Source organism: Martes martes (genome assembly GCF_963455335.1).
Source record: "Martes martes genome assembly, chromosome: 4".
NCBI classification, from domain to species: domain Eukaryota; kingdom Metazoa; phylum Chordata; class Mammalia; order Carnivora; family Mustelidae; genus Martes; species Martes martes.
The window spans coordinates 61109349-61135868 of NC_137891.1; the positions used below are offsets into that span (position 1 = coordinate 61109349).

The 26520-nt window shown below is 37.2% G+C and overlaps 1 protein-coding gene across 3 annotated transcripts in view; it reads left to right on the forward strand.

Moving 5' to 3' along the window:
• Positions 1 to 26520, forward strand: part of EYA1 (EYA transcriptional coactivator and phosphatase 1) — a 166308-nt gene that overhangs the window by 49605 nt on the left and 90183 nt on the right. For all 3 annotated transcript variants that reach the window (XM_080802030.1, XM_080802031.1, XM_080802032.1), the window contains exons 7-8: positions 6594 to 6676; positions 7088 to 7274. In XM_080802030.1, coding sequence (XP_080658156.1) covers positions 6594 to 6676; positions 7088 to 7274 — 270 coding nt within the window. The remainder of the gene's footprint in view (positions 1 to 6593; positions 6677 to 7087; positions 7275 to 26520) is intronic.

Consider the following 26520-nt stretch of genomic DNA (forward strand, 5'->3'; position numbering starts at 1 on the left):
AGAGGAGCAGGAATGAGTCTGATGTGTTTCCAGGATCCCAGGGATCCCGTCCTGAATTAATATAGCGGACTGTGGATGAAGGAGCTTAGGCAGGACCCATCCCAAACTCTCCTCCCCAAACCCCATGTCCCTTCTCCAGGCCCAGTTATATGCACATACATGTCCTTACATGTGTGACAGCTTCCCCCCACCCCCTCTACCCTCTAATGTTTCCTGTGCCACAATATGTTCCTATTGGCATGTTCAATGTCCAGATTCGTGGGTTTTTCAGTTAAAGAATGCCATGTCTTTTCCTGAACTGTTAATCTTTTCTTAAACGATCAAGAAACTTCTTTCATCCACTTTTCGTCTCTCCCACTGCTTTTCTAAGAACGTTTCACTCTCTGATCTTCTCCTTTGGGCACTTTTCCCTCACTGCATGCCAGGAACCCACTACTTGTTTCTTGTATTTTTTGTTTGTTTGGTTTTTTGTTTGGTGAGTTGTATTTTCCTTCCCAAACTGACCTGGTGCTTTCATTCACTTGAGTAGCTTTGTGTCTTAGAGGTGTTCTGAAAGGAAAAATGATCTCAGTGTTCTTTTCTTTTCCCCTCTCTGCCAAAAAAAAGTATTGCTATGATTTTTCACAATAGTGAACTATTTAAGTAGATAAGATTTTTGTCTTAACAGCTGGGTAGGAAGTTTCCTCCACTGCCACCCCGCTTGGAGCGTAACTTAATTCCAAACTGTACCAAGAATTATACTGTGCATTATTGGACCTTCACTTGAACCTATCCCTGTCAAACTCCGTAATTAAGAAATAATGAGTTCTAAGCGGGAATTCTTTCTGCTTTGGCGAATTTTTGTAACGTTCCATTATATAAAATACACAGCATTTTATTATACAATATATTTGCTCTTTTATTTACCTGGAAGTGACTTTTCATGTAAAGTGGTTTGTCTCTAGGAAGGAGAATACTTTTATATTTTTTTGATAAAGAAATTCTGAATATTAAGCCTAGTTCTCTGACCTAAGGTAAAAGTGAAGACTCATGAATCAAACAGAAACTCGCAGTAGATGGATCCTCCAACAGACAAAGGGGGTCTGTTTTCCCTCGTCGCGTCGTGTCCTCTCTCCCCCTCTAGCATCCATGTTCAACCCCGGGGTAGGGCAGCCTTCTCCATGAACGTGCCTCTCCTGCCAGGGCTGCTCAGAATAGGAAGTGGGTTTTGCAGTGACACACTGAAACTTTCTCAGGAGCATTGCGGTGGTTCTGTTGCCGTTGCTTTGTGGCGCTCTGACCTGGTGAAATTCATCGGGTGGCATGGGCACCAGATCTGCGTGGGATCAGCTGTTGCCTTGGAACCCTCTCCTCCCTTTACGAGCTCTCGCATGGCTTAAGGACCCAAACTGCCCCCAAACAGTCTCTGTAAAGCTTCCACTCTAGAAATGCTTGGTCAGTGTGATTCCTTTCTTAGAGGAAAAAAGCAAGCCTGTACTGGTTATATGTTTCTGAAGTGACTACGAAAACACCCACTGAATTGGTATAAAACACAGTCGCAGGTACTTGAGGTGTTTGATAAAGCAGTGGATTTTTAGGTCAAACCCTCCCTCTTCTACTTCAGTGAGATGGTTGGTGATTCCTCTGTCTAATGCGGGGCGTAGATATGTGCCTTTTAACAGACACCTCCCGACAATTGCCTGGCATTTGACTGTAGGTTGGATATGCTAAAAAAAAATTTTTTTTCCAAGATCTTCTCCGACCCCTCTCCCCCACCACCACCCTGGTCCCAGTTGCTTTGAGAGGTAATCTACTGTGGAGATTAGGAACCTAGCCTCTGGGACCAGATGGCCCAGGATACTCTTCATAATCTTTGGTGGTTTGCCCATCTGTAAAGTGGGGTGTAAGTTCTCCTCTCACAGGGCAGTTGGGAGGGCCCAGGGAGCTGTAACGTGGAAACTACTGGCTCAGAGCCAGCACTCAGTAACCTTGAAGTGCTATTAGTTGTTCTTATGTACATCTGTTTTGCTTCTGATGTTTTTCTTAGTCCTGTAGAAAACGAGAGTGAATTTCAGGGCTTCTATAAAGCTATATAGAAAAGGTAAGAGGGTATGAGAGAGCATTGTGTAGACTCTGAAACCAGACGGAGCTGGGTTCAAATTTCACTTTTACCCCATTAAAGCTGTATGATCTTGACCTAACCCTCTGTTTCCTTATTTGCAAAGTGGGAATATTAATACTGCCTATAGTATCAAGCTGTTGGGTTTAGATAAAGTGGAACACACTCCTAGAACATAGTAAGTACTCAGGGATGTTGTCGATCTTTACTGTTACTCTATTTTGTATTCTGGTTATGTTTGTATGGGTTGACTGCAAACATCCAATCCTATAAGCTCTAAGATTTCTTTTTAGCCTGTTGAATAGGGAAGGGACTAATGAGTTAAGTGTAATTATTATTTGAGGCTGGCTCAGTCGGTTGTGTCCGACTCTTGATTTAGACTCAGATCATGATCTCAAGGCCCTGAGATCAAGCTCCGCATGGGCTCTGTGCTCAATGGAGAGTTTGCCTCTCCCATCCCTTCCCACTCTTCATGCAAGTGTGTTCTCTCATAAATTAAATAAAATCTTTTTAAAAAACATGATGAGTATTTAATTTGTATCAATTTTCTAATTAATACTAATTAGCTTAAAATACTGATGAGTAGTCCTAGATGTATATAAATATATATAAATTTGTGTGCCTATTATATAAATTTATACAACAAATTATACACAAACATACAAATGTAAATATATAAATATGTTATACATGTAAATTATATATAAATTTATATAATATAAATATATAATGTATCTAAGTATATATAAATTTATATAATACTATGTATACATTACGGAGGTAGATAGGTAGGTAGGTAGACAGATAGACAGGAGATTCAGTAATCCAAGCTTAGGAGGAAAGAGAAGAGGGGAGTTTGGGGAAGGTGTTTGAGAAGAAAGGTTTCTAGTCCATGCTGAGTTACGAAGTTGATGGGATATTAGTCAGGATACAGTGGGGAGGAAGTAAGAGGTGCAAAAAGCCTCCTTAAGAGAACCACACGTTGCTTCATTTGTGTGAAGTTAGGCTGGAATGTGTATCTGGCTGGGTTGGGTTGAGGTTCCTGGGACGAAACCGGAGAAGTCCGAAAGATAGACTGGAACCAGACCAGGGTCTAATAAATAAGCTCTGGGAAGGAGTTTGAATTTTATCCTGAGGGCAAGAGGAAGCCACTAACGGTTACGTTAAAAACAAAACAAAACAAAACAAGAACGGGAGTGAGAAGATCAGATATGCACATTAGAGAAAATATTCTACCTTTGTGGAAAATGAACTGGAGGGGGCCAGAAGATGGGCAGGAAACCAGGAAAGGAGGCTGTCGCAGAAAGCCAGTGCTGGTGGCCTAGACTGAAAGTTAGCCGCCCTCTTTGCTTAAGTCCTACATGAAGGCAGGTGGTGTGGCCCTACAGATCCAGTGCTGGTGGTGAAAAATGAGTATTGCCTGAGCCTGAGTCCCTAGTGTGTACCCCTCTCCCTGAAGTAACTTAGACCCTTTTGGAAGTTGCATTAAGTCTCCCAGGCCTCAGGAGTGCCATTAAAGCCTGCTGCAGTGTACTAAATGGAATGGAATCTCGGCCAGCCGTCAGCCAGTAAATGACTATAACTTATGTTGAATTCCAGCTAATGTACAGCCTTAGAAGTAGCATTAAGTCTGGAAAGTCACTTGGGTACCATTTCAAGTACTGAACTGTGATTTACTTGGTCGTACCTCAGTGGCCTGTATGTGCCAATATAGCTTCCGTGGCCTTTTCTACTTTGTTCCAGGGAATAACTTAAGGAATGAAAACACCCATTTTAAAAATATATTTTCTATATAGTACTCATTTTCTTGGTGGATAGGGATTGTTGAGGTCAGTATTTATTGTTCAAAAATGTGTAGTATAAATGAAAGTAGCAAGTCATAACCTAGAAATGTGCAGTTTTAAATGAAAATAACAAGTCATAACCCAACGTAATGTTTCCTATTAAATGTATATAGTAAAGTTTAAAAAAGTATTGATATTGCACTCTTATCCAAAAGAAATTTAAATTTTATTTTTACAAGGCATGTTTACGTTATTCAGTGTAAGTTTGCTTTATATATAAAATATCAATATTGATTAATTCACTGATAAATACAGAGTGAGTCACATGCCAATGAGGTCCAGTACTTAAAAAAAACAAAACCGATGTCATCCTGATAAGTCCTGTGAGGTCCCAAACTATGTCTCAGTCATTCTTTTATCCCCATGTAATTACCACCACAAGTCCAGCACTTAATATATCTTTAGAAGTTTGTGATTGTCCCATGCTAATGACAGTAATAGGGGAAGCTTGTCTGAAGCCCCAGTTTTCATGACAGAATAAATATTAATGCGAGAGCTCTTTGCTTATCTGTGATGGGTGTTATGGGAACTTTGAACACTTGGTATTCCTGAAAGTCACAAAGAAAGAAACCTCAAATATGAGGCTATGATAACCAAATTTGAAACTATCTTAGGAAATATTTTCCCTTAATAAAAATAACAAAGGCTTGGATCAGGTTTTCAAAGTTCAGAGATGTCTGATAAATAAGTAGAAAAAGGATTTTAGATATGCAAAGAGATTAAGTCCTATTTATCTAGTTTGGGAAAGTAAGGAGAGAGAAAAGATACAGAAATGCAATGGAGAATTTTAGAAATGTTTACTGAGATAAACAATAACAGCTTCTAAATTGGTGTGCTGTTGGAGATCCGGCACCATGCTTTCCAAAACATTACCTCATTTGATCTGTTGAAGAACCTTACGAAGTAGAGTTTTCACGGATGGGGAAGTTAGATCTTAGAGTGGTTGGGTGATTTGTCCAAAGTCCAAACAGCTTGTAAGTGATGACTGGAAACCCTGTTTTCTGACTCATGAAGTAGTACTTAACTGTTGAGTGGCAAATAAGTAATTGGCGTGGATTAACTCGTGCATCATACCTGAAAGCATCTGTGAAGAGCTAGTTCACACTGAAGACTTTCTCCTTGAACTGCCAACACGTTCATTGGCCATAAAATTTTAATTAAAAGGTTTTTCTGTTTATAGAAGCAACACAGCTTCTGGGTCACAAAGTCTGAAATGTGCCTTGGCTTCAAGAATATTATGTGACCAACGGCTATGCCCTTCCATAGATAATGTTTCTGAGATTTTTGTGCTTTTTAAAAACATTGTATGCTTTCAAAAATATTCCAGATGAAATCATCAAAACATTTTCCTTGTTTTCATTTTTACTCTAGCAAAATAATATGAAAAAATTTTCCATGTAATTAAACATCATTATGATACCATTTCAATGTCTTCATAATATCCCCTTTCCTGAATAACATGTATTAAGGATTTGGGAATGCTTCCTATGTTATTAAAAACAGCACGGAAGAACATCTTTGCTAATGATCTCTTTGTATAAATCCATGCATTTTTTTTCTCACAGCAAATGTCAGGCAATAAAATTGCTGGCTAAGTTATTTAATCATTGACCAAAGAGACCAGCCAGAAAGGTTGTGCGTAAATTCCTGCTTTGTAGCGTATGAATGCTGTGGTTTACACATTTGCCAATCCCTCATATTTTCAAAATCTTTGCTAATGTGATCATCAGAAATAGCATATTATTGGGACACCAGGATGGCTCAGTTGGCTAAGCGTCGGACTCTTGATTTCACCCTCGGTTTAAAATCTCAGGATCCTGGAATCGAGCCCCGCCTCAAGTTCAGCGCTGGGCATGGAACCTGCTAAATATTTCTCCCTGCCACTCACATGCACACACTCTCTCTCAAAAATAAAATGAAATGAAAGTGTTGCTTTGAATAGATTAACAATAAATAGATAAAACAAGAGAGGGGACAGAGATTTGCTTTTATGTTTGTATCCTGCCCAGTGACTACTGTTTATTGTTGAACACATGTAGACATTCAGCAAATAGAATTTACCTAGAGAGCACATGTAATACCTAAAACATTGATCGTGTTCCTCTTTGGTCCTTGTCTTATCAAATACTTTAAGGGCTGCCATTTATTCTTCCATGTAATGAAATAATCAGCTTTTTCAGTAGGCCATTATAGTGACAAGCACAAGTCTGAAAGTATTTGAAAGTAGTTATAGTTTTCGAGCCTGCCAGAACTTTAAAGATCCTTTGATCAGGTCCCATCATTTTTCATTAAGCATATTTAATGTAAAGCCTTGAAAAAATCCTGGTGTGTTTCACAAACCAAAATGGAAAACCCAGTGCCTAATATTTTTTTGGACAAATGTATAATTTTGCCCATAATTTTATATGAGTTACTCATGTCCTCAGAAATTTAAATCTCTCTACTCTTTAATGTTTTGCAATATGGTGGAACTAAAATTGTCAATGATTTTAAGAAAACACCATTTTTGTCGTGGCGGTGGATTCTGGTTTTGAAGAGAAACCAATGCATTTGCAATGAATTTCAACTCTGTGTTTTCTAAATAATGATTTCTTACAGGTACATTATTCTTGCATATTTTTTCAACCATATTTCTTTTCATTTTGTTTCAGGTAGCAGTTTTACAACATCATCAGGATTATATACAGGAAATAATTCACTCACAAATTCCTCTGGATTTAACAGCTCACAGCAGGTAATTTTAAAAGCCAGTTTAACTTGAGAAATTTTTTTTTTAATGCAAGATGATTTTCTTATATAAAGAAAGATCTGTTTATATTCTACTGTGAGTGACATTTTACCTAAGCCTTTTAAAATACATATATTTTTTTTCTTTTAAAATTCACTTTAAAGTCTTCCATGGTGAGCATTTGGTTTTTGGATTTATTTAATTTTACCTGGTCATGGACTAGAAGGCATAGGGAGAGTGTGTCTGATCTTACGTCAAATTTGTTTGCAAGTCTGGGCACTTCATCTGCGTGTACTTGTGTGCCCCTTTGTGAATTCAGAGAAGACCCAGAAACACAAACATAGTTATACTTTGCAAAGGGAGTGATAAGCAGCGACATCCTCTGATGGATTACTCTTGTGTGGTTTGATTTGGTAGGACTACCCATCTTATCCAAGCTTCGGCCAGGGTCAATACGCACAGTATTATAATAGCTCCCCGTATCCAGCCCATTATATGACGAGCAGCAACACCAGCCCGACCACACCGTCCACAAATGCCACTTACCAGCTCCAGGAGCCACCATCTGGCATCACCAGCCAAGCAGTTACAGATCCCGCAGCAGGTAACTATGTGCACTTTATTAATCCTGCAGGCTAGATTTCTGGTGGTTTAGTTGCATTTTTCGACAGTCCTATATTCATGCAGTGGTTTCACAGTTTTGGCAAGTTTTGGCACAGCCTACATGTAAGTCCAACAACAGGATTGTGGCATTAACTTTATTTATTTTTATTTGCTGAAAAATTTCAGTATAAATTATGTAACTTCAAAAGCCCTTGAAACTGAGATTTTAGTTAGTTGTAAATATACTCAATTTTCAAGAGAGACGGTGTTTTGGATACATAATTAGAAATATTGAGCTATAATTATTAACTATAATTATAAATATTTGCCCACGTATTGAATATGAAAATAAATATTACCTCAAATTCAGTGTTTATTATTATTAAATATTTAATGTTTCTCCAAAATAAAAAAAAATCAGAGTTAATAATGGAAAATCATGATTCCTCTGGCTCACCCTTCCCACTCAAGTCCTACTCTGAATTTCATAACTGGGCATGAGAATTTTCATACTTCTGCACAAACCTCTATAGGCCCTTTCCAGTGAAAATCTCTCCATCTCTGGAAATTTTCCTACCAAGTTTTTGACATTTCCTTCCCTCCTTTAGTTTTTTCTCTGAAACTCTTAATATCGTTGGCTTAATTTCCTGAACTGGTCTTTACCTATATTTCTTATATTTTCTCTTGTACGTCTCACCTTTGTCCTATTAAAAATGTAGTCTCTCCTTTCATGGATTATGAAGTGAGCTATTATCCTCAAACAATTGCAGAGTTTGCGACCTTTTGCCTTTTATTTTTAGAGCCAAAGCCTGCTCTTTGCTACAAGCCAGGTTAAAATGGTCTTCCGCTGAAATACACTTCTATCACAATGCGATCATAGTGTGTTAATTCTAGTTGGTTATTTTAAATCATGAAAACGAATTTTATGGAACAGGTGCTAATTTCAATCTTGACTATAGGTTTGTCTTGCAAATATTACCAGATGTCCCCCATAAGAAAAAAAAAATCTCCTTTCAGGTTTTAGTGTTTCACATTTTTTCTTAAATGTAGACGAACACTATTTTGTTCTACAGCAGGAAGTTACATCATTCTTAAACTTGTATTCCAGTGAACTATAAATACTATTTCTGCGCAGCTCAGCTCCAAACATTCTAATCTTTGATATTGTAATCTGTTCCCTTTATTTTTTAAAAACTAGCTTGATATATTTTTTACTCCGTTCACGTGTGTAAATACAGTATTCACAGAATCTAGTATACAAGTCCTTTAGATTTAACATCTATATAATTGCTGTCAAAAATTGGATTTATTATAGAAGCTGTTAGAGAGTTTTCCTCTCCACTTCCATTGATTTCATATAGTGTCATGAGGAAAGATAATGGCTTGTCCCAATCTCAGGGAGATTGTATTCATATGATTCAATAATATATTTATATATCAATAATATTCATATATCAATAATATGATTGTATTCATATGAGCCATCGGGGTCATCCCAACTTCTTGAGGACTAAAAGGAGCTTTGAATTAGAATAGCTATGTGAACAAGTGGAGAAACTCTTCAGGATTTGTGTAATAATAGAATGACAAAAGAAGACCGCAGAGTAATTTTACTTAATTCATCATGACATTTTGATTGGGAAGAGTACAGTACAAAACAAAGTAGTGAAAACTTAATTATTTTTTTTTAAATTAAGGTTGATAAGCTCTTTCTGAAAAATACCAATTTAGTCATATCAGAAAAGTTTGTCTCTGAAACATGCCATTATTTTAAGTGAATTTTATTTATCAAAGGGGTACCAAGTGAAAGAGTGGGGAGGGCTAAGCACAAAGCCATGTCATGTAGGAAACAATGCAAAAGTGATCTTTTCAAAACGTCTATATGATTTTTTTTAAAAGTTTTTTTATTTATTTAGTTGACAGAGAGACACAGCGAGAGAGGGAATGCAAGCTGGGGGAGTGGGAGAGGGAGAAGCAGGTTTCCTGCCAAGCAGGGAGCCCGATGTGGGACTCGATCCCAGGACGCTGGGATCATGACCTGAGCCGAAGGCAGATGCTTAACAACTGAGACACCCAGGCGCCCCTCAAAATGTCTATATGATTTTTAATATTAAATTATTTATTTTAGATTTTATTTGAATCAACGCTTAGTGTTTCAGGTATTCATTTCAATTTCAGTGTATGGCTATAGAACTGGGGAGAAAATAATATTTTTCAAGTTTCTTTTATTTACCACTTCCCACTAAAATAAATGTATGGATCACCCTTCCTTATGAATTAGAAGGTTCAGGGAGTTTCCACATTAAAAAGAAATATAGATTACTTGAGAAATTCAAGGAAGAGTTAGTCTGATTTTAGAGGTTTTGGTTCATTTGTTTATTTACATTTGTAGTATGACTGTGGATTCCGCCTAAGTCTTTTGGTGTTAATTTTCCTTTCTTACTAATTATGTAAGACTGTAGACTGGTCTTTGATGAAAAGGAAGTTTTGAATGATAGAATCCATAAAGTCATTGAAGAATTAGAAAGAATGAATGATTTATAGCATATAACCTAATGTTTTTGTCTTATGATATAAAAAATGGTTAAAATCATGTCTATTTTGTTGAAATAATTTCAGATGTTTTTTCTTTTAGTAGTCTATTAGGTTTAAGGCCATTATATCCTGCATTGGAAAATTAGACTCTAGTTATGATCTGGTCTTCTGTATAGCCAGGTTTCTGCCTTTCAGTTTCAAGGAATTATACAGTACAGAATGAATGCACTGTGTACATATGTGACTTCCTCCCATACTTTATAATATCTGTCCTTGTATTGTTCATGGAATTGTTAGGGCATAATGAATATATAAAGATAATCTTGCAAGGATTTTTCAGGCCATACATATAAGGACTCATTATTTAGTATTATGCATTTTTAAAATTATGAAGAACAGTTAGCTTTTAAGTCTATGGTATTAAGCAGTATCACTTCCAAACATGTATCTCCTCATGAATCTTAAGTTCAAAAATTATTTTAATGTGTTTAAATTAAATATTGAAAACTATAGTCTCCTTTGGGTAGATATGCATAATACATTCAAAATAATATAACTTGAACATGAAAGTTTAATCTTAAAATTTCAATTCATTTTAAAAACTAAAAACAGCAACTTTTTTTATTGAGATATAATTGACATTTAACATTAGATTAGTTTCAGGTGTCAACATGATAGGATATTTGTACGTATTGTGAAATGTTCACTGCAGTAAGTCCAGTTAACATCCACTAGCATATGTAGTTGCAGATTTTTTCCCTTGTAATGAGAACTTTTAAGATCTACTCTTGGCAATTTAAATCCTTTGCATTCATTTTTAAAAATGATGTTGGGGCACCTGGGTGGCTCAGTCAGTTAAGTGTCTGACTCTTGATTTCGGTTCAGGTCACAATCTCAGGGTCACGGGATTCAGCCCTGCATCAGGCTCTATGCTCAATGGGGAGTCTCCTTGAGATTCTCCTTCTCCCTTTGTCTCCCCCACCCCACCCCACCCCACCCCCCCACCACCTCTGCTGTCTCACATGTTCTCTTTCAAATACATAAATAAATCTTTATTTTAAAAAATGAGTTTGTTAGTCATGTTTTGACTATCTTAATAAAATAAAATTTACATCTTCTGGTGGAAATATGTAAGTATTCACTGACCTTGAGAAATACGGTGAGGTTTATCTGGTTATTTAGCAACATTGTAATTTACTTATTGGGCTCCAGGAAATCACACCTATCCTTCAACTAGCAATGCTAGCCTCCCCCTAACCCACTGAAAGCCATCTTGCTTCTAATTTTGGCAGTTATAAATAAAGCTACTATAAATATTTATGCTCAACTTGTTTTGTATAGACATAAGTTTTCAAATCACTTGGGTGGTAAATACCTAGCCGCATGATCACTGAATTGTATTGTAAGAATATGTTTAGTTTTATAAGGAATTGTCAGATTGTCCTCCAAAGTGTACACCATTTTGTGAACCAATAAGCAACGAATGAGAATCCTGTTGTTCACAACCTCGTCAGCATTTGGTGTCGTCAGTATTTCAGATTTTGGCCATTCTAATAGGTATGTAGCAGTATCTAGTTGTTTTAATTTGCATTCCCTTAATGAAATATTATGTTGTGTATGTTTTCATATGCTTGTTTGCTCCATATATCTTCTTTGGTAAGGTGCCTGTTCAAATCTTGTACCCAATTTTAATGAGCTTGTTTTCTTATTATTGAGTTTTAAGAGTTCTTGTATATTTTGGATACAAGTCCTTTATCAGATAAGTTCTTTCTCCTATTCTATGGCTTGTCTTTTTAATTTCCTAACGGTATCTTTCAAAGAGCTTAAGTTTTTAATTTGAATCAAGTCCATTTTAGGCGTTTTTCTCGTTCATGGAATATGCTTTTGGTTTTGTATCTAGAAACTCATTGCCTAGCCCAAGGTCACCTAGTTTTTTTCCTATGGAATCTAAAAGTTTCATAGTTTTGCTATTTCAGTTTAGGTCTCTGATCCTTTTTGAGTTAATTTTTGTGAAAAGTAGAAGTCAGTTTCTAGATTCCTTTTTACTTATTTATTTATTTTTGCATGTGAATGCCCAGTGTTTGTAGCACCATTTGTCGAGAAGCCTATCTTTTGCTCCATTTGCTTTATTACTTCTTTGTCAAAGATCAGTTGGCAAACTTTGTGTGGTTCTATTTCTGGGCTCTCTATTCTCTTTCATTGATCTGTCTATTCTTTTCCTATTACCACATTATCTTGATTATTGTAACTTTGAATAAGTCTTTTAGATGGGAAGTATCACTCTTCTGACTGTGTTCTTCAATATTGTATTGGCTATTCTGGGTCTTTTGCCTTTCCACATAAACTTTAGAGTCAGCTTGTCAGCATCCATCAAATAACTCACTTAGATTTGGTTTAGAATTGCATTGAATCTATAGATCAAGTTGGAAAGAACTGAAAATATTGAATCTTGACAATATTGAATCTTCCTACCCATGTACATGAAATATCTCTCCATTAATTTACTTTTTGATCAGAGTCCTATAGTTTTCCTCATATAGATTTTATACATATTTTTAGATTTATCTTTCTTTTTTGGTGCTAATTAAATCATATAATGTTTTTCATTCAAATTCCAATTGCTCATTGCAGGTATCTAGGAAAGCAATTGACTTTTGTATATTGTATCCTGAAACTTTGCTATGATCACTTACTAGTTCCAGAAGTTTTCATGTTGATTCCTTGGTATTTCTTTTTTTACATAAACAGTTATGTTGTTTTTGAATGAAGACAGATTTATGCCTTTCTTCCTATTCTGAATATCATTTGTTTTCCTTTTCTTATCTTATTGCATCAGCCAGGACTTTGAATACAGTGTTTGAACAGGAGTGGTGAGGAGACATCCTTGTCTTGTTCCCATGATCTTAGTGAGAAAACTTCTGGTTTCTTACCATTAAGTGTGTTGTTAGCTACATGTTCTTTGTAGATATTTTTTTTATCAGCTTGAGGACGTTTTCCTCTGCCCCTAGTTTACTGAGAGTTTGTATCATGAATATGTGTTGGATTGTGTCCAGTGCTTTTTCTGCACTGTTGATATGATCATATGATTTGTCTTCCTTAGCCTGTTGATATGATGAATTACATTATTTGATTTTCAAATGTGGAACCAGCTTTTCTTACCTGGAATAAATCCCACTTGGTTATGGTGTATAAATCTTTTATACATTGTTGGATTCAGTTTTGCTAATATTTTAAGAAACTTTGCATCTATGTTCATGAGATATATTGGCCTGGGGTTTTCATTTCTTATAATGTCTTTGTCTGGTTTTGGTATTAGGGTAAATAGTGACCTCATAGACTAAGTTAGGAAATGTTTTTTCTGCTTCTATTTTCTGGGACAGATTGTAAAAAATTAGTATCATTTATTTCCTAAATATTTGGTAGAATTCACCAGTGAACCCATCTAGGCCTAGTGCTTTCTGTTTTGAAAGGTTAATTATTGATTAAATTTCTTTAGTAGATATAAAACTATTCAGATTATCTATTTCTCTCTGTGTGAGTATATTGTCTTTCAGGGAATGGTTCTTACCATTATAATTGGTGGGCGTAGAATTATTTGTAATGCTTTTTTATTATCCATTTAATGTCTAAGGGATTGCCTGTGATGGCTTTTTCACTTCTGATATTAATGACTTGTGTCTTTTTTTTTTTTTTTTTGGTTAGCCTAGCTGGAGATTTATCAATTTTATTGATCTTTTCAGGAGCCAACTTTCCATTTCATTGATTTTTCTTTATCATTTTCCTATTTTCAATTTCATTGACTTCTCTGATTTTTTATTATTTCTTCTGCTTTATTTTGATTTAACTTGGTCTTCCTTTTCTAGTTTCCTAAAGCTTGAAGCTTAGATTGTTGGTTTTAAATCTTTCTTCCCTGCTAACACATGCAGTAAGTGCTATCAAGTTCCCTCTAAGTATTGTTTTTGTTGTATCCCACAAAATTTAATATTTCTATTTATTTAGGTCAAAATATTTTTATTTCCATTATCATCAAACTCCTCCCCTTTGAAGAGGTATATATTTATAAATGTTTTATTGGAGAAAAATACTAGAAACTTGATATCAGTACAGCATGTATTATTTGTGACAGCTGTCCAATTTTTCATATCTTTCCAATTAAATGGCTTTCTGTTGTTAGAAATGTATTTAGTTTCTGAGAAGAAGAGTATTTCATAGCAAATTCAAATTCCAGGATCTATAAGAGAAAATTTTTATCAGAATCAACTCTTTTTTTTTTTTTTATTCAATTCTAAGTCTTGTAAGACAGTATCACAGTTAAACCCATGGTTACATTAAATTTTAAATGATGGGTTTCATTTTAAATTTCTTTTAAATTTCTTTTTTGAAACAATTCTTTACAAAGTAAATGGTTTTCTTTTATGTTCAAAAACATATAGCAGTAAGGGAAAAAAGGCATTTTAGGATGTTTTCCTTTTTCGATAGTATCTGAATTCACATAGTATCATCTCTTAGCCACTGACATGTGATGAATGCTATTTTCTTATATTAAACTCTAAAAATTTTAAGGCATATTATTAGCAACATAACCAAATACATTTTTTCAAAAAGGTGACAAAAACTATTTAACTACCATTTGAGAATAATTGTCATGAAGGAGTTTTCTAAATTGGCTTTCTTAGAAAAGTACTTAAGCCATTCTTTAAAAATATTTTTTATTGTATGATTTCTCCTTATATGATCAAAATATGAACTTATTTATAATTCATTTACTTTGCTTAAACAATTTGGCTTGAACACATTTTTTGTCAAAAATCTTAGAACATTTCATAATAATTACGACAGCTATCGTAATAATAATACATAGTACAAATGTAGTTGATGTTTTTAGAACTTTACATTACATGTAATCTTACAACATAACCTTGAGGTATAGTACTATTTGTCCCCATTTTACAGATGAGGAAAACGAGGTAGCTCTTAAATGCTCAATAAACTATAAGTATTATTGAGTTAATTGAGAATTTTGAGGCCAAATTTTTGTGGAAGGACTAATCACCTATAACATTGTATTTTTGAAATACTACAAAGCCATCAGAAAGAAAAGAGTAAATAAATGGGAAATAAAATATTTTAGGCGAATGCAAAATAAAACTAGTTATTTGTTCATTAGGAATGAGTTTTGGTATGCATGCTATAGAAAAGTTAGGTTTTCAAAGGATTTGTTCATTTGAATTCTTACCAAAAAGGTAGACGGTTGAAATCTACCTTTTCATGCTCTGACTACATGCAGACGATTTACTGGTTAAGGTGATGTACGGGAATCTTGCCAATATTGAATTTCAAGTGACAGAGGAAAAATCAGTATAAGAGGGAATTCAATATGCATGGGAAACCATTTGTTCCCTCTGCTTCTTTGATCCTTGCCAAGGCACACGAAAGTAGAGCAAAGCGCCTGAAAACCGGGAACATTCTTGTGCAAAGTTGCAGGGGAACTCTGAGCTCTCACAGGAATTCAGTGTGACAGGATGAAAAACTAAACTGCCGGCCGTCTGCCTTATAAATGCAGGAAATTTGGGCCACATCTATATAACCGAACACGGCTACATCTGTCCACTGCAGAAATGATCCTGAGGTTTGCAACAACATGGGTCTTGATTCCTCCGTTTTGCCGAGTGAGCAGTTCTGAAAATCTTTAGGCCATACTTGCTCTTTTTCGCTGATGCCTTGTGGACTTTGGAGAAGTTTGCAATTTGTTCAGCTCAAAAATAAACTCTTTTACTGAAACAGTTTTAACTAACATTCTGGAAACATTTGTCGGCAAAACAAATATTTGTGTCTAAAATAGTCAGGCTATTAAGATGTGAGAAAACAAAACAGATGTTTGTTTGGGGTTGTTGGGTTTGTTTGTCTTGATGGCATTTGCTTTCTTGCTTGCTTGCTTGCTTTTTTTTTTTCCCCACCCCAGAGGAAACACAGTGTTAACCCTAATGAGATTATAAAATTCTTGAAAATAAAGTTCATTTTTTGTTTTATATTGTGAGGAAAGTCATAAAATTGCGTTGCTTTATCTTTGAGTTTTGGACTATGTTTCCAAAAAGTGAAAAATTCAGTGTTTTAGAATTTTCCCATTTTGTGCCTCATTATCTGGTTTGACTAATTTTTTCAGTTTGTTGTCTGGAAGTCAGGATGCTCTATGGAGTCAGTTTTAGTATGTGTGGATTCAAATATGTTATTCTTTCTTCTATTTATACTTAACATATGATTTGTGTATAAATACCCCAAATAAGAAAGCATGTATCATTGAGCTAGTTAAATTCGTTTACTATCCTTCCCGTTTATTACTTTATCTTCTTTGGTAGCTAATTGATTCGTTGTTTCTGTAAAGCATTAAGCATCCTGTGGGACCAACACAGATCAATGTAATAAGTTTCCTTGTTTAAGTCGGAGGACATCAGCATTTACTGATAAATTTTTTTTTCTTTGGAAACGGTTGAGAAAAGAACATACAAAGTTACCTGTGCCTCATTTAATTTGGATTGATTTGTTTAGTGGATAAGTTTTGGGTTGACTTTCATTTATTTTCTGGGGACGGTGTAATTTTATTTATGTATTTTTATTGAAATATTGTTAATACACAATGTTACATGAGTTTCGGGAGTACAACATAGTAAATTGACAGGTCTGTACATTTCGCTGTGCTCCCCACAAATGTAGCTACCATCTGTCACCATACACCACTATCAAAATACCATTGACTATATTCCCTGTGCTATACCTTTCATCTCCGTGATTTATTTGGATTAATTTATAAGTAAAGATTGAATTGATGGCTATCATTTTTAGTCTCAGTTTGATTGCCAAAAATTTAAGTTTAGTGAATTTTTAGTTTACTAAAGAACATATGAAAATGGGACAAAATTATAAAAGTATAGGAGGATTTACAGAGAAGAATAAAATTCCCTTAATCTTTTGTAGCCAGTTTTTTTCAGCTGAGTTCCTTGTATATTTTCCAGGGATACACGTTCCTTATATAAACATATACAAAGCACTTGCCCCGGATACTTTTTTTTTTCCCCACATTCGAGTATGTATACAGTTTCTGTTATTTTTCTTTTTCCTTAAAGAGAATAGAATACATACTGTTTTGTCCCTTACTTTTTTACTTAACAATATACAGAGAAAAATTAATAGGTATTTTTGATATGAATTTTATAAGCAAATATAATAATAGCTGGTTTTTTTGAGTACACACTATGTGCCGGGCATTTTTCTAAGCACTGTTCATGCGTGAACTTAGTTCATTCTCACCCAATTGCAAGAGAGAGGTAGTGTTATCACTATCCCCATTTTACAGATGGATAAGCTAAGGAGAGAGGTCCATGGCAGCATGAGGATTTAACCTCCAGAACTTGACTACAAACTTGAATTCTTAATTAGACAGGCAGGCTGGTTCCAGAAACCACTGTGTCTGAGGTTTCAAATAAGCAAAATAATGGAAATGTAAACAAAGAAGAGGCAGAAACGATCTGGTGTTCATTTTCTTAAATTATTCAAAGAACTCAGCAAAGGCATGTATTAGCAGATATTCAGTTAAATATGTGTTAAATAATTTGAATAGGCTCTATTTGCTTGCAAAATAGTATAGGTCTGAAATTACAGAGAAGTGGTATATAGTATATTTAAGGTATCTTGTAGTATTTCCTTTCCTTTTTTTTTTTTTTTAAAGATTTTACTTATTTATTTGACAGAGAAAGAGAGATCACAAGTAGGCAGAGAGGCAGGCAGAGAGAGAGGGGGAAGCAGTCTCCCTGCTGAGCAGAGAGCCCAATGCGGGGCTTGATTCCAGGACCCTGGGATCATGACCTGAGCCGAAGGCAGAGGCTTAACCCTCTGAGCCACCCAGGCGCCCCAGATTATTTCCTGAATTATAGGATCAGTTTGTAGATATCTTGAATAACCCAACAACCAAATGCATACTTTTCCTGAATGTGCACTCTCCCCACTCCCTCTTTATCCTATTTAATAGTTATCTGTCATGGACTTGCTTAGAGAACAATTTTTCACAACATCTCGACCGTCCCCTATCCTTCCCGGAGGATCTGGTTCTCTACATTTCCAAGTTCTTTTTTCTTTTCTTTTTTTCTTTTTCCACTTGCATCTCATGGTGATGAGCAGTAAGTGTAGCAGTAAGTGCTATTATTTTATCAAGGAAAAGGGAAGCCATCCATCTTAAAGTGTAAGTAGGCATCTTAATCTAGTACAGTAACCTTCTAACACTTTTGAAAATATTTATATGACCCCTCCAGAAACTTTATCAAGTATCTCTTCATAAAATTAAAACTACATTTTCTTCAGTACCAGTAGTTAGGACGGATTTTACTGTTGTTCCCTTTTATGTAAGTGCTGATATTTGAGTATAATTTTCTAATATTTTGCAGTGTGTATGTGCAGTATTCACCTGGGTTATTGATTGACTTGATAATCACGTTATTGATTGACATGATGGATTGATTTAGCAATCACGTCTGCCATTGTTTCTGTGGAGAATAGCTTCTGGGTTCCAAAAACCGATTTAAATATATGTAAAGCAGGGGAACCTGAAAGGCTCAGTTGGTTAAGCACCTGCTCTTGATTTCTGCTCAGGTCATGATCTCAGGGTGGTGGCATCGAGCCCCACCTTGGGCTCAACACTAGGGATAAAGTCTGCTTGGGATTCTTGCTTTCCCTCTGCCCCTCCCCATGTACAACCTGCTCTCAAGCACTCTCTCTTTCAAAACAACAACAACAACAACAAAAACAAAAAACGTAAAACATGGCTGATTTGTAAATTGACAATTCTCTTGTCTCTACAAATCCACCTGAGCAACTTTAGCATGAAGCCGTTGGGCAGTAGGGAATTTTAAAGTTAGAAGGGACCTTACAGGTTCTTTTGCTGAAGACCTTCACTTTCCTGCTTATGAATAAGGAATCTGGAAATAATGACATCTTTCCAAAGCGACATCACCCGTCATTGCTAGCGTCTCTTAATGGCACGCTGGAGTGGCAGCCTTGGAAGGCAGCATGATGTGGTGTGGCCTTTTCCCCACTGCTCTGGGCAGCACTGCTGTCTGCAAAAGATTGGAACAGAGAACCCTTAATGAGTTCGCAAGCAGGATTAGGGAGACAAGTTAGGGAGACAAATTGTTAGGTTTAAAACTATCAGGGTTTTCCTGTACTTGAGGTCTTTCCGGATCCTTTGGTACTAATACCCACCGAGAACTGCACATAATGGACATGCTTCCCAATCATACTAGTCTCGGAACCAGTCTCCACCTACCCCTACCCCCACAGGGGATACCTGTGAACTTGGGGACCACACCACTTCAAGGTATAATTAAGAAAAAGGAGTGGTGGCTAAGGATTTGGGGTTGGGCTAACCTGGATTTGAATTCTGGCTCTATTATTTACTCTGGGCAGGTCACTTAGCACTTCAGCATATCAGTTTTCATTAAATGAGGATAACACTGCTCATGCGTATGGGATGAATGTGAGGATGACGTTATGTAAATGGCCTGCAAAGTGACAGATGCCCACTGGACCCCCAAGTGTTCATTTGTTCCATATGTGCATTTAGCAAACATTTATAAAAGCTATGCCAGGCCTTGTGCCTGGCCCAGGGGATATAGAGGGGACAAAAAGGGCAAGATCCCTGGCAATAGGGAGTCAGTGTGTTTTCTTCCCTCTTGAAGGGAAGAAATGTGGCACATTGTGCATTGTAGTTGTTTCAGACGCTGAAGCCCCCGAAGTGTGGTTGACCAGTTTACTCCACATAGTATGACTTGGAGAGGTTGAAACCAGAGGTTGAAATGTGTGAGGACGGATGATAGAAGTTTCTATGAGGTTGTCCACAGAGTACTGGAGACAATGGCTGTATTCCAGGAGTAAGAAATCTCTCTTGATTTAGTTACTAGACCTTGACTGAAGAATTAATTTACCAGGGAGACCACAATCAGTGATGGTGTGAAAGGGAAGTAATGGTTGTAGAATACAGATAGAGAAGTCAGAACAGTTTTCTAACATTAGTTCAAATAATATTTATTAATCTCTGACTTCTGGTTAATCCTGTAACACTAGTCAACAAGTCCACTTGTGTTTAGTTTATTTTACCCAAGTTTCTATGGGAGAGTTCTATAGCTGGTAACTTAAAGTTGTTAAGATTCCTTTAAGTGTTCTCCTCTTTGATAAAGTAATATTTACTGAAAATATAATATAATATAATATAATATAATATAATATAATATAATGTAATTTATTCAAGACCTTGCTGAGATTTCTGGGGTTTGTTCATTTGTTTGTTTGTCCAAGACAGCAAAAACTCCCACTTAAAATATCTCCCAGTATAACATTGTCATGGTCACACTCTGTGGCATATAATTTTGAAGACTTGATAGCCTATTACTTGGTAGGTCTATAAGAATCCCAAGCAGCTTTTTGAGGACTATCGGTTGACTTTCCCTTCGGCTGTGGCCTTCCGCATGGGAATCTTCCCTGGTTAGGTCCCTTTATTTTCATAAGAGAATATTGTTTCTGTTCTCAACACAGGTAACTTAGTAAAACATACCCGTCCGCACGCAACTAAGCAACCAAGAGGAGCTCCACTTCAGGTGACTTGGAGTATAACATCTTACCTCATTGTTTCTTAACACTCAAGGAGATACTCGCTTCTGTCAGCTACCAGAAGGGCACATAAAGCTTCATTCTTCTAGATATTTTCAGTTTTACCCTTAAAATAAGCAAGGCCCCCCCCCCCTGCCCAGCTCTGCAATCTAAGTGCTGCATTAGCCCTATGAAGTCTGCTGTGGTTTGCCTGAGAAGTAAGAATCATATGAAACCTGTTGTTTCCCTTTACCATGAGGGTATGTTCCTTGCATCACACTAACATCCTCTCAGTAAGCAGTCTTGAGAGGCATTTCTGTCTTGTCTCTGTGCTAGAAATACCTAGGTTTCTATAGAAAAATTGACAGTCTCATTATCTGCATCCCTGAGTCTTAGAATTCTATGTGCCATTGACTGTGGACCTTAGGGCAAGCAGACATGTGCTGACCACTCTGTTTCCTGGTTTTATTTTACCTTTTCCCCTTCAGTATTTTTTTTCTAATGTAGTCATTCGTGTTTTTAAATTTCCACATAGTTATTGTGTACTTATTTCGTGCGTTATCTTAAACCCATTCTGGAGACCGGTAAGATATAAATTATCTGGAAAATACAGTTAAGAACTAAAATGTTTTATTCAATAAGAATAGGAGTGAGAAAATCAATTTACCCCATCTCCTCCATATTCAGGAAGCACTTAGTTTCTAAATTTTCCATTATCACCGTGTTTGTAAATGTCGCCATTTTGGTTAATATGTGCACAAAAACCCACTTCAAGATTCTCATAACTACAGCTTCACAAGAGCACACACCTGCTCATCTTTTCTTCTCTTTGCTCAAAGCCCCAAACTGCCGTGTCTAATAGGCTTGTTATATGTTTCAATCCAGCTAATTTATATAAAAAACACGTTGCCAATTGCAAAATGGCTCCCAAATGTAAGAATTCATTTTCTCTACCACTGACATTATTTTCAACTTGTGCAGTTTATTTTCTTTTCCATCCCTGATGACATTTTAAATGTTCTCCCTTTCAGTATTCTAAGAATGTTCTTTCTGTGGAGTCTCTTTGCTTTCCAGTTTCCCAGTTAATGTTTTCCCTAAAGCGTCTGTTTCAGTACATTTGTTCATCTAATTACATCCCCTGACTCACTTTTAATATTGATAACAGTTATCGAGGAAGCACATTTCTCTTGAGACTTATTCCTTAATCTTGCTATTAAATTTCATTACCCTGTTCCCTAATTGAAGGAAAGGCAGAAAACACAGTATCTTCTCCTTTCAAATATGAGTGAGGGCTTAAAGATGTTCCTCAACATTCCATTAGGTATTCATCGAGCAGCTCTCATTATAAAGTTGTCTTAGGTTCTGAAGGGATACAGAGCACAGGACGGTTCTTCCCTATCCTCAAGGAGCATTTATGTAAATAGCCAAACCTAACAAATGTTAGATTTTTTAAAAATGCCATGCTAGAAGCGGCAAAGTGCTCTGGAAGAATATAAGAACAGAGATTTCTTATATAAAGTATTTGGAAGGAAAAAACTAACGAAAGGAATGAAATTTATCCTCAGCACTGAACGATATAAATGGGTGAGGGACAGAGGGTAGAGATGGGCTGTTTATTCAAGGCTGGAGAAATAGATCCTTTTAAATGAGCTCGTCGGTGGTATCATTCAGATATCCATCAGAATAAACACACTATATATAAATTTCACCGAAGAATGAAATCCTTTTTTGAGCTGACAGATGACTTTGTGATCATCTTTATGAGTAAGATAACTGAGCCCAGAGAGACGACTTTGAACAATTTACTTCCCACCACAACACTAACATGTTGGATAATTCTATAAATGACAAGTTGCCAAGCCTGTTCAGATCAGGTTCTGTAATCCATGCTGCTAAGTCTCGGTTCCAGGCAGCTCCCTCTCTAACCCCAGACCTCCCCAGGCAGGGGCCCATCTGCGACTTTGCCGTCTCTTTGTCCTCACGGCTGCGAAGCAAGGGTTCTGGCTTGGGGAAGTGACATGCTCTCTGAGAAAAGTCAAGACTGGTTCAGTTAGGTGCGTGAAGCCAGAGAAGGCAGATGGAGTGAGAGAAATAATCTCAGAGCCTAGAGGAAGCTGTGTTCAATCCACCTGTCTACTTGTAACCCTAATGTGGCCTCTTCCGGTGAAGGGTAAGGTCTACTCCGAGTTCTGCACTGCATAAAATAAGTTGAATCCAGAAGATGGAATGAGGAACCAATGCGCCCAAGTTCCCCTCCTGTCAGCTCCTCCCAGTATGAGCATGAAGGCACAGGGATAAGTAGTTAACTGTGATACATTCTTTATGAGAATGGTGAAATAAGATTTGCATGAAGGATTATCCATGATCACGTGCAACTTGTGAACCAGGGATGTCCCACATGCTGGGTTGTTCGCTCATTCAACAATGGATGTTTATGGAGCCTCTGGTATATTCCAGGCACTGTTCTAGACACAGGGCACTCGGCAGCACACACAGACTACAAGTCAATGTAAAATGCCTCTGGTTGTCAGAAGTGCTTGGAAGGATGAAGTAGTTTGTAAAATAGATAGAGTTAGGGCAGACAAACTCTTTCAGAAGCATGGTCTGGCAGGGTGACATTTGAGCTGAGACCCGAAATTACTGAGTAGAGCGCCACCTCTGAGTCAGGGGGGTGGGGGGGGAGCGTGTTCTGGGAGAGGAAGCAGCAGTTCCCCAAGCCTGGAGGCAGGACTGTGCTTGGTTGGTGGAGCCGCAACAGGAAGGCCAGTGTCACTGGATCACTCTGGGGTGGAGAGTGGGAGGGGCCTGGGGTAGGGAGGTAAGAAGCTGGATCATAGAAGGCATGTGGGCACAGGGAAGACTTTGGACTTTTTGTTTGTTTTGAATGAGGTGAGAAGTGTTTAAACATAAAAGTGACATGGCGTCATTATATTTAAAATAGAATCTGTCTGCTTGTTGGCCTGAGAATAAGCAAGGGAAGAAGGGGCATGGTGGTCACACGGGAGATGGTTCCAGTGGCCCAAGAAGAGGGAGCTTGGGCAGGCTCAGATGAGAGGGGAGGAGGTGGTGAATGTGGTCAGATTTTAGAGAGATTGGAAAGTAGGGATTGGTGGATTTAATGTGAAAAGTAGTAAAAGAGGAATCATGACACCACAGTTTTGGGCCCAAAGAGCTAAAAAAGGGCATTTGCCACTTATTAATATGGTAGAAATGGCAGGAAGAGAAGGTATTGTTGGAGAAATCAGGATTTCTGTTGAGCACGTGTTAAGTTTGTGGTGCCCTGGCTGTTAGAAATCCAGGGGAAGATGGCAAGTAAGTTGTTCAGTGGATAAGTCTTTTGGATAGAAAAACTCAGGACCTAAATTTGTGACTCATCACAAATGCCATTTAAACCTTACATGTCTGCATGAGTTGACCAGGGCAGCGAGCATAAATGCAAAACACGAGAGGGCCAAGCATGAACATGAGAGGGCCAAGCATGGCGCCTGGCCTTGCAAACAAGAATGATTTGTTTCAAAGATTTTTTTTTTTTTTTTAATTTAAAGCTGTCTATAAAGACCTTTTCAAAGGTTTCCAACTTTGTTGCCCTCTTACTGGGAAATGAAAGTAGCTGAGCGAATGTGTGCATGCACACACATTTCGTTGTCTGTGGTATTGCCTTCTGACACAGAGGAATTCAAGCAGGAAGTTTAGGCCACCACTGGAATTTCTCTAGAGGCTTGACAATAGTAGGAATTTCAGTTTTCAGCTTTGAGGGGGTGTGAGTAGAGAGGCTGGTTCCAGGCAGCCTTCCCCCTGATGGCCTTACAGGAGAAGAGAATCCATTTTACAAAATGTCGTCGGAGGGCAGAGGCGAGTCTGTCGTCAGAGGGCTGGAGGTGAGCCTGAGAAGGAATGTTCTTCAGATTCAGTTATTAGAAGTCACTGTTAGTCCAGGACATCTAAGTGCTCAGTGTGAAAGGCCTACCTGCCCCTTTGCCATTGGATCTTTCACCTAAATTTCCTAATTTTCCTGTGTGGTGAACAGTATGACAATGGCTTGACAATGGCTGGGCATTTGAATTTTTCTTAGCAAGACGGCTTAGCTCATCGCCCAGTGATGAGCTTGCCTGCTGGGGTAACTTGTGATTGTGTCCTCCAGATTCTGTCAACTACAAAGAGCCCTGTAAGAAAGCATCCCCAAGGCCACACACCTAGAGCGGTGCCCAACCTACAGCAGTTTCTTTAGGCTTGGTGCCTGCCTAGAGCCATTCTGCTAGAGACGAGGACACAAAATCACTCCCAAGATATATGCATCCGGTGTTCCTACCAACCCAAGGAGACTCTGACCTATTTTGCATGCCAAGTTACTGTGTTCATGAGAAAAACAGAACCTTGTTTGCATATTCAAAGTGGATATGTATTGATATCATGGTCGCTGGGCTCACTTCCCACCTGGGATGGGGCCTTTAAAAAAGTACATATTAAATTCCTTTTCTATTTATTATCAATTCCAAAAAAATAAGCTCCTTGTTTTGGACCTTGTTCTCCAGTTAGTTTGGCAACATGCTTCACTTATTATTTGTATCATGCTGTTAACGTTTAAGGTTTGCAGCAATGTTGAAGAAGCAATATCACCCAGAGAAGTAAGGTAACAGTCACTTAAATCTCATAGTCATAACGGAGTCACTTACTGGAATCTCATATTAACACACTATTTCCCCAATGAATACAAATATATACTCCCACAAGCCAAATCTGTTTTATAAAGGTTTGTTGAAACACCACCATACTTGTTTATTTTTTAAATTCAATTTATATTTAATTAATTAAAAAAAAAGTATTACTAGTTTCAGAGGTAGAGTTCAGTGATTCATCGTTTGCATATAACACCCAGTGCTCATTACATCATGTGCCCTCTTTAATGCCCATCACCCAGTTATCCCACCTCCCCTCCAGCAACCCTCAGTTTGTTTCCTATGGTTAAGAGTCTCTTATGGTTTGTCTCCCTCTCTGTTTTCATCTTGTTTTATTTTTCCTTCCCTTCCTCTATTCTCTACTGTTTTGTTTCTTAAATTCCACATGAGTGAAATCATATAATTGTCTTTTTCTGACTTATTTCACTTAGATTAACACACTCTAGTTCCATCCACATTGTTGCGCATGGTAAGATTTCCTTTTTCTTTTCTTTTTTTTTTTTTGGTGGCTAAATAATATTCCATTGTATTTTTTATTCATCTGTCAACGGATGTCTGGGCTCTTTCCATAGTTTGGCTATTGTGGACATTGCTGCTATAAGCATTGGGGTGCATGTGCCCCTTCAGATCACTACATTTGTATCTTTAGGGTAAATACTCAGTAGTGTGATTGCTGGGTCGTAGGGTAGCTCTATTTTCAACTTTTTGAGGAACCTCTATGCTGTTTTCCAGAGTGGCTGCACCAGCTTGCATTCCCACCAACAGTGTAGAAGGGTTCCCCTCTCTCCGCGTCCTCGCCAGCATCTGTCATTTCCCGATTTGTTAATTTTAGCCATTCTGACTGGTGTGAGGTGATATCTTATTGTGGTTTTTATTTGTATTTCCCTGATGCTGAGTGATGTGGAGCAATTTCTCATGTGTCTGTTTACCATTTGTCTGTCTTCTTTGGAGAAATGTCTATTCATGTCCCCTGCCCATTTCTTGACTGGATTATTTGTCCTTTGGATGTTGACTTTGATAATTTCTTAATAGATTTTGGGTACTAACTAACCCTTTATCTGATAAAACATCTGCAATTATCTTCTCCCATTCTGTAGTCTGTGCTTTGGTTTTGTCCACTGTTTCCTATGCTGTGCAAAAAGCCTTTCGGCTTGATAAGTCCCAATAGCTCATTTTTGCCTTTGTTTCCCCTGCTTTTGGAGACACCACCACCCTGCTCCTTTATTAATATTTTGTCTGTGGTTGCTTTTCCACTATAATGGCAGAGTTAAGTTACACAAAGCCTAAGGTATTTACTATCTGACCATTAAAAAAAAATTGCTGTCTTTTTCATTAGAGTATAGAGAAGGAAAAAAAAAATATTGTGGGCAAGTCGGCTCCATGCCTCTCTCTGTGTACCTATGT